This window comes from Nicotiana sylvestris, chromosome 12 (genome assembly GCF_000393655.2).
Source record: "Nicotiana sylvestris chromosome 12, ASM39365v2, whole genome shotgun sequence".
NCBI lineage: Eukaryota > Viridiplantae > Streptophyta > Magnoliopsida > Solanales > Solanaceae > Nicotiana > Nicotiana sylvestris.
Genome location: NC_091068.1, coordinates 89,396,499 through 89,406,289, shown reverse-complemented (window position 1 = coordinate 89,406,289; position 9,791 = coordinate 89,396,499). Strand labels below are relative to the sequence as shown.

The 9,791-nt window shown below is 42.7% G+C and overlaps 1 protein-coding gene across 1 annotated transcript; it reads right to left on the bottom strand.

The window, feature by feature from the left end:
• Window positions 1–2,437: 2,437 nt before the first annotated feature.
• On the bottom strand, window positions 2,438–6,360 carry LOC138883342 (uncharacterized). Its single transcript, XM_070164024.1, has 4 exons — window positions 6,225–6,360; window positions 5,050–5,213; window positions 3,546–3,966; window positions 2,438–2,778 (listed from the first exon to the last, which is right to left on the bottom strand). Exons 1-4 carry the CDS (start codon window positions 6,358–6,360, stop codon window positions 2,438–2,440), a joined length of 1,062 nt encoding a protein of 353 aa, XP_070020125.1.
• Window positions 6,361–9,791: the final 3,431 nt, after the last annotated feature.

Sequence of the window (9,791 nt, the reverse complement as noted above, 5' to 3'; positions counted from 1 at the left end):
CATACCCGGCCATCATAAGGCTCGGTAGAATCGTACCCAGCCATGTGGAGCTCGGTAAAACCCAACTGTTCAGTGGTTGTACAATAGGTGTCGTACCCGGCCGACTATAGTGCGGCTCGGTAGAGTAAAATAGATACATATATAATACTGCATGCTCGACTCATGGAATCACCTTCTAAACCTTTCGGAGTGACGTAAGGTTGATATCCTCTGTACACGTTATTAGGACTAACGCCTCACTATGAAGCTTATAAGAATTAGGAAGTAACAACAACGTTGGTAATATAAGAATAAGAGAAGCAACATCAACATTAATCGTTCCATAAGAGGGGAAATAATGTAAGTAGTGCTAGCTTCTAAGAGTAGAGTATCTTTGGAAGCTCGTTCATTACATTATGTATAATCGGAGTCGTGAAAAAGAAGGAAAGGGATAGCCTCACATACCTTGTATATACTGCCCAACCTCAAGCTATGCAAATGTCAAGACTCCTTAGTCTACAATAGGAGAAATGACACTATCGTTAACGTTTAAGCGTCGTAACTATTATGTACCGACCACAACCTATTTTATGATGAAACGGACAGCACCTCCCCTATTTATATGACTTCCACAAGTGAAAACAATCACCAAACAGCCCATATTGAACCTCCCAAAATAGTCCACCAACCGATAACATTACTACCAAGCCTTTTGATATATATTCCACAAGTTCTAGCTTCAATGACTTAGACACAACTTGGATAATCTTAAATACATATAGAGTAAGAGGTTACTTACCTTTATATAGAAAGAACAACTCTAATTTGACCTTAATTTTCCATGAAATATCCCTCCAATGCTGCCACAACAACAAGAAAGCGAAACTAGCAATCAATTAGTGTTTTTCGGCAATAAAATCACTTTAAAAGGCTTGAAATCTCCTAGGGTTGATGTTAAGAACTTGAGGGAGTATTTACAGAACATAAACCTTTTAAAACAACCTCCCACATGAGCTGGAACAATACAAAAATGAGCAACAACAAGAAGAAAAAAAAACTTACTAGCGCCACGGTATTCCCGACACTTGATTTGTGTTGTTTGCCCTTTGTTTGGGTCTTGACTCTTGAGAGAACCTTGAGAGGGTGTTACTTGGGTTCTAAGGTCTGAATATCATGAAAAAATGACTTAAAACGGGTTGGAGGCATCATATATATACCAAAATGTTTTAAACCGCCTAAGTGGGCCCCATAGAGAAGTGCTTGGCGAGGTCTCACAAAAACGCGAATATCTCTCTACTCCGAGATCGTATCGATGAATGGTTTAATGTGTTCGAAACTAGACTCATAGATATTCAATTTGGTGGTTAGATTACCCCATAATTCTTAGTAAATTGGGAGAAAAGCTTAGTAACATTTGACCTAATGTTTAAGTAAAATTATGAACCTAAGTTGTGACAACTTTTGTCGACTTTTGTCTCATAACTCGTTTGACTTCAAGACTTATAATACAGATATTATATGATTCAAATACCTTAAAACACTACCTCTTGAGTGTATTAAGCACCTCTAGATTTATCCGAAAATACGGCTGACAACATCCTTGATTCGTTTAACTTCTAATACTTGTTAACCACCCTTATACACCTTTGTATCATTTAAGACCAATAGGATTAACTTCTTATCATCTTAAAGATAATCTCTTTATGGATTTACGTTGACTACCTTATGGCATGAGCTAACATACGTGAATATGGGTTGTAACAAATTTAACATCGGATTCAAGCCTAAGAATTCCAAAAACTCTCAAATTACTCTTTCGATCTAAAAGTCTATCAAACATCATCCGAATGGCCAGATATTTTGCACACACGTCACATTTAACACTACGGAGCTACTCCAACTTCTGGAATTCCATTCTGACCCCGATATCAAAATCTCACTATCGAACCGGAAACTTTAAAAATTCAACTTCCGGCATTTCAAGCCTAAATTAGCTACGGACTTCCAAAACACAATCCGAACACGCCCCTAAGCCCGAAATCACCCAACGGAGCTAACAGAAATGATGGAATTCCATTCCGGGGCTGTCTTCACACTGCTCCAACTACGTTCCTAATTCTAAAGCTTGAGCTCTCATTTAGGGACTAAGTGTCCCAAAACACTCCGAAACTCAAAACCAAACATCCCGGCGAATCAAAATAGCAGAAACAAACACGGGGAAAGCAGTTAATAGGGGATCGAAATTCTTAAAATGACCGACCGGGTCATTACATCCTCCTACACTTAAAAAATCGTTCGTCCTCGAATGAGCATAGAGACATACCTATACTGAAAAGATGAGGGTAACGGCTGCGCATATCCTGCTCGGTCTCCAGGTCACCTCCTCGGCCAGCTGACCCCGCCATTAAACCTTCACTGATGCAATGTTCTTTGACCTCAGATTTTTAACATGTCTGTCCTATATTACCACTAACTCCTCAACATAAGGTAGATCCTTATCCAACTGGACTGAACTTATATCCAACATGTGCGACGGATCACCGTGATATCTCTGGAGCATTGAAACATGAAATACTGGATGGACTCTTGCCAAGCTTGGAGGTAAGGCAAGCTCATAAGCAACCTCCCCAACACGCCGCAATATCTCAAAAGGACCAATAAACCTCGAACTCAACTTCCCTTTCTTCCCGAATCTCATAACGCCCTTCATAGGCGATACCCGAAGTAGAACTTGCTCTCCAACCATATAGGAAACATCACGAACCTTCCAGTCCGCGTAACTCTTCTGTCTGGACTGTGCTGTACAGAGTCTATCCTGAATCACCTTAACATTCTACAAAGCATCCTGAACCAAGTCTGTGCCCAATAATCTATCCTCACCCGGCTCAAACCAACCCACCGGAGATCTACACCACCTACCATATAAAGCCTCATACGGTGCCATCTGAATGCTGGACTGATAGCTGTTGTTGTAGGCAAACTTTGTCAATGGCAAAAACTGATCCCAAGACACTTCAAACTCAATCACACATGCACGGAGCATATCCTCAAGAATCTGAATAGTACGCTTGTACCGTCCGTCCGTTTGAGGGTGAAATGTTGTACTCAACTCCACCCGAGTACCCAACTCATATTGAACAGCCCTCCAGAACCGTGATGTGAACTGAGTACCTCTATCTGAAATGATAGAAACTGGAATACCATACAGACAAACTATCTCCCGGATATAAATCTCTACCAGACGCTTCGAAGATAGGTAGTACACACAAGGATGGAGTTTGCGGACTTGGTCAGCCGATCCACAATCACCCAAATGGCATCAAAATTCCTCAAGGTCTGTGAGGGCCCAACTACAAAGTCCATGGTTATCCGCTCACACTTCCACTCCGAAATCTCTATCTGCTGAAGCAACCCACCCGATCTCTAGTGCTCATACTTCACCTGTTGGCAATAGAGGCACCGATCTACAAACCCAACTATATCTTTCTTCATCCGCCTCCACCAATAGTGATGCCTGAAATCTCGGTACATCTTCGCGGAACCCAGATGAATGGAATACCGCAAACTATGGGCCTCCTCTAGAATCAACTCCCGAAGCCCATCAACATTGGGTACACAAATTCGACCCTGCATCCTCAATACCCCATCATCACCAATAATAACATCTCTAGCACCACCATATTGAACCTTGTCCTTGAGGACAAGAAAATAAGGGTCATCAAACTGACTCTCCCTGATACGATCAAATAATGAAGACGGGGAAAACACGCAATCTTGAACCTGACTAGGCTCCAAAAGATCCAATCTCACAAACTGGATGGCTAAGGCCTGAACATCCATCGCCATGGGCCTCTCTATGGCTGGTAAATAAGCCAAACTCCCCAAACTCTCTGCCCGGCAACTCAAATCATCAGCCACCACATTGGCCTTGCCCGGGTGATACAAAATAGTGATATCATAGTCCTTCAGTAGCTCTAACCACCTCCTCTAGCACAAATTAAGAACCTTTCGCTTGAACAGATGTTGCAAACTCCGGTGATTAGTATAAATCTCACAAGGAACACCGTACAAATAATGACACCAGATCTTCAAGGCGTGAACAATAGCAGCTAACTCAAGATCATGGATAGGATAATTCTTCTCCTGTACCTTCAACTGTCTGGACACGTAGGCATTAACCCTACCATCCTGCATCAAAACCGCTCCAAGGCCAATCCTCGAGGCATCAAAATAGACAATATAAGACCCCGAACCTATAGGCAATATCAAAATTGGGGTTGTAGTTAAAGCTGTCTTGAGCTTCTGAAAGCTCGCCTCAGACTCTTTCGTCCACTGGAACGGAGCACCCTTCTGGGTCAACCTAGTCATAGGGGCTGCAATCGATGAAAACCCCTCAACAAAACGACAGTAATAACTCGCCAAACCAAGAACACTACGGATCTCTGTAGCTAAGGATGGTCTGTGCCAACTCTACACTGCCTCCACTTTCTTCGGATCCACTTTTATCCCCTCACTAGAAACCACGTGGCCCAAGAATGCCACAGAATCCAACCAAAACTCACATTTTGAGAACTTAGCATATAACTTCTTCTCTCTCAAAGTCTGGAGCACTGTCCTCAGGTGTTGCTCATGATCTTCTTGACTCAGGGAATACAACAGAATATCATCAATAAAAACAATGACGATCAAGTCAAGATATGGCTAAAACACACTGTGCATCAAATACATAAAGGTTGTTGGGGCATTGGTCAGCCCAAATAACATAACAAGGAACTCGTAATGACCATACCGAGTCCTGAAAAAAGTCTTTGGGATGTCTGGCTCCCGAATCTTCAACTGATAGTACTCTGAACGCAAGTCAATCTTAGAAAACACTCGTGCACCCTGTAGCTGGTCAAACAAATCATCAATACAAGGAAGAGGATAACGGTTCTTCATTGTAACTTTGATCAACTGGCGATAATCAATGCACATACGCATAGAACCATCCTTCTTCTTCACAAACAAGACAGGAGCACCTCAAGGTGATACATTGGGCCTAATAAAACCCTCATCAAGCAATTCCTTTACCTGATCCTTCAACTCCTTCAACTCCGGAGGATCCATACGATACAGAGGGATAGAAATGGGCTGAGTGCCCAGCAACAAATCAATGCCAAAATCAAAATCTCTATCGGGTGGCATGCTTGGAAGGTCAGCTAGAAACGCATCAGAAAAATCCCGCACTACTGGGACTGAATCAACAGAAGGGGTATCAATACTAATATCTCTCATATAAGCTAGATACGCGTCACCCTTTCTCAACCATTCGATGAGCCTTAAGGAAAAAAATAACTCTACTAGGAGTGTGATCTAAAGCACCCCTCCACTCAACACGCGGTACACCTGGCATAGCCAGCGTCACGGTTTTGGCGTGACAATCAGGAATAGCATAATGGGACGACAATCAGTCCATGCCCAAGATAATATCAAAACCAACCTTTCTGAGCAACAATAAATTGGTTCTGGTCTCAAAAGCACTAAGAGCAATCAAACAGGATCGATAAACGCGGTCCTCAGCAACAGAATCTCCCACAGGAGTAGAAACATAAATAGAGGAACTCAAATAATCTCGAGATACACCCAAATACGGAGCAAAATAAGAAGACACATAAGAATAAGTGGAGCCTGGATCGAATAGAACCGATGCATCTCTGTGACAAACCAGGACAATACCTGTGATGATAGTATCGGAGGCAACAGCCTCGGTACGGGTAGGAAGGGCATAGTATCTGGCATGGCCTCCCCCTCTAGGGCAACCTCTACTTCCCTAACCTCCACCTCTAGCTTGCTGAGCAGGCGGGGCAGCAACTGGAGCTATAACCTATGGGGCACGCTGTGGCTGAGAAGTCTGTAGAGGTTCACCCCTCCTAAAGGGCAATCCCTCACCATATGGCATGTATCACCACACTCAAAACAAGTTATGGGAGGACGTGGTGGTTGTGACTGGCTCGGGCCAGGTCTGTTGGACTGACCACTAAAAGCATCCCGTGCAGGAGGCACACTAGATAATGGCGGTGCATAATAAGGCTCCTAAGGCCTAGGAGGAGTTGTAATACCACTGGCTACTGGAAGATCTAAATGAACGGGGCAACTCATATAACCCCTACCATGACGACCTACAGCTAGGGAACGAGAATCAGAATAATGGATTGACTCTCGAGAACTCTTGGCCTCCATCTCCTATCTCTCCCTAGTATGCATACCCTCAATCCTCCTAGCAATGCTTACCACCTGCTGATAAGAAATATCCATCTCCAACTTACGAGCCATGTTAGACCTGATGCTAGGAATAAGCTCCTCAATAAACCGGCGAACCCTCTCGCGAACAGTAGAAACCATGGTTGGGGCAATGTCTAGCCAAGCTAGTGTAACAGATAGCATACTCCGAGATAGTCATAGTACCCTGGCGCAAATGCTCAAACTCTGCGTGCCATGCATCGTTGAGGCTCTGAGGAACAAACTCCCTCAAAAACATATCTGAAAATTGAGTCCAAGTCAGTGAATCTACCTTATTCGGACTGTCTAACTCATAGGTACGCCACCACTCATAGGTAGATCCTCGAAGCTGGAAGGTAGTGAAAGAAACCCCACTCGATCCTGATATACCCATAGTACGGAGGATACGGTGACACTCCTCCAGAAATATTAAGGCATCATCTGATGCGAACCCACTGAATACCAGAGGATCATATATCTTGAACCTCTCAAGTCTCCGTTGCTCATCCTCTGAAGTCGTTGCCCTGTCCTCGGGCTAACCTAGGACTACAGGCTATACAGGAATAATCTTTGGAACTGATCAAAATGCACTCGCTGCTCAGAAGTGCGGGCGGCGGGAGTGTGTGCTCCTCCCCCGGCTTGAGTTGTAGCTGCAGCAAGGGGAAGCAACCCTGCCTGAGCCAAAGTGGTGTACATGCTCATGAACTGTGCCAGAGTCTCCTGAAGTGCTGGAGTAGTAGTAGTAGTAGTAGGCGTATCTGGTGCCTGGGCTATAGCTGGAACTACTGGTGGCTCCTCGACGGCAGCTCGTGCGGGTGCTCTGGCTACACCGCGTGCGCGTCCTCGACCTCTACCCCGGCCTCTGACGGCTGCAGTAGGGGGAACGGGTGCCTGATCATCTCGGGTAGCACGTGTTTTCACCATTTGTGAGAGAATACAAGACTGAAGTTTAGAGTTGTGATATCAAAAAAATCTTGCACGACAAGGAAATCAAATAAAGTGGAATTTTACTAACAGTTACATAGCCTTTCGTAGATAATACAGACGTCTTCGTACCGATCCGCGATACTCTAATAAATCGGCTTGTGATTCATGACTCTTATGAACCTAGATCTCTTATACCAACTTGTCATGACCCAAGTCGCCCTCCGTGAACTATCATGACGGCACCTAATCTATACGACTAGGTAAGTCAAACAAATGCGAAAATAACAATTTGCGGAAGAATTAATTAAAAACTAACATAACAAAAGGAAACAGTATTTAAGATGCCGCTCGGCATATACAATACAACTCTCGAACCTACAACATTTTTCCCGAAACCCGAAATCTCATGAAACCACAAGCTTTTGGATGTCTACAAGTATCTAACTCCAGAATATCTAACAAAAGAGAATACAAAAAGGCAAATGTTTAAAGAGAGAATATAGAGGGACTCCTTTGTCTGCGGACGTGGCAGATATACCTTGAAGTCTCTACAAAAGTGCCTCGCCTCAAGGATGATAAGACTGAGTGGAAGTACCTGGATCTGCACATGAGAAAACATGCTTAGAAAGGTCATGAGTACACCACGACAGTATTCAGTAAGTGCCAAGCCTAACCTCGGTCGGGTAGTGACGAGGAAAGTTAGGGCCTTACTGAGATTAAGTGAAATATAAGGTATAACAGTGTAGAATAAGACAGTAGAATTAAGTGCAACAGTAAGAAATAACATAAAATAGAAAGAACAAGAACAACTAGAACAGAGACAAAATAATCACGGAAAGGAATACAGCTCAACACAGAGATAACAACCGAGTATCTCCCAGAATACTGTCCTGTAGTCCCCAAATATAAATATCCAGTGGATCTCCCAGGTGCAATCCCGTAGTCCAACTCATAATAAGGGATGTGCCGAAAAATCCGATCCGTAGTCCCAAATGTAAATATCCAGTACAGGTGGAATCTATCGGGTGCAGTCCCGTAGTTCCAAAGTAAATGTGCAGGGGGATCTACTGGAATACAAATCTGAAGTCCCAAAGTAAACAGGCAGGGGGGGGTATCTACTGGGATACCGTCCCGTAGTCCCAAAGTAAACACACCGCAACAACACGAAGAATACACAATTCAATTAAAATTACATACTAAGGTAAAATAGGTACTTCTTGCCTAGCATGCTACACATAATCAAAATAAAGCAGGTTGAGCAAGTAAAGCAATTAAGTCAATTAGACATGCTTTTCCTAAGCTAACGACATGCTTAAATTGCAAGTAGTATAAACAGGAAAAAGAAACACAATTAAAATTACATAAAGAAAATCGTATTTTAACAATCAGCACAAGTACGCACTCGTCACCTCACGTACAAGGCATTTCAAACATCAATAACACAAAATCCTAAGGGGAGTTTCCCCTACACAAGGTTAGGCAAGCCACTTACCTCGAACCGGCTCAAAATCAATCCGAAACCACGTTCTTGCCATGAGTACTCGACTCCAAATGGCCCAAATCTATTCAATTCAGTTGCATAATGTAAATAACACTTCAAGTAACTAATTATACAAACAAATTCTAAGCTAATACGCAAAATTAAGTAAAATGACCAAAACACCCTCGGACCCACGCCTCAAAATCGGGTAAAATTTACATTTTCAGAATCCTCATACTCTGACGAGTCCAACCATACCAAAATTATCCAAATCTAATGTCAATTCCTCAATAAAAACTCGAATTTTTGGTCTAAGAACTTTTCCCCCAATTTTCATACAAATTCCGAAATTAAATGATGAATTCATGTTTAGATTAATGGGTTACAAGCGAAAAGGAGTTAGGAATCATTACCCAATCGATATATCTGAAATCCCTCAAAACCTCGCTCAAATATGAGCTCCCAAGCTTAAGTTTTGAAAAAAATGGTCAAACCCTCGTTTTATAAATGTTTAATACTGCCCAGGCAATTCCTTAATCACGATCACAGAAGCACCCATACGATCACGAAGAGAAACATCATTGACCCCCAAATTAACTCTACGTGATCGCGGTTGACCTCACGCAATTGTGAAGAGCAACTTCTGAATCCTTAGCTACTTCAATTCTTCCTCTTTGTGAACGCGGCATGTAGCCCACGCATTCACGATTTAACTCCTGCTATTACTACGCGTTCACACTCCCCTTCCTATGATTGCGTAGAAAAAAAATCCCTTATGCCTTATCTAAGACTTCGTGATCACGATGAAGAAAAGTTTGCAACAAATACTAGCAAAAATATGATCCTTCTCAAAGTCCAAAAATGCTCCGTTGAGCACCCGAAACACACCCGGGGCCCTCAGGACCTCAAACAAACATGCCAGCCAATTCTAAGACATCATTCAAACTTGTTCTAACCTTCAGAATGCTCAAAACAACATCAAAACACCAATTGAACATCGGATTCAAGCCTAATAATTCCAAAAACTCTCAAATTACTCTTTCGATCAAAAAGTCTATCAAACCTCATCTGAATGACCTGATATTTTGTACACATGTCACATTCAATACTGCGGAGCTAATCCAACTTCCGAAATTCCATTATGACC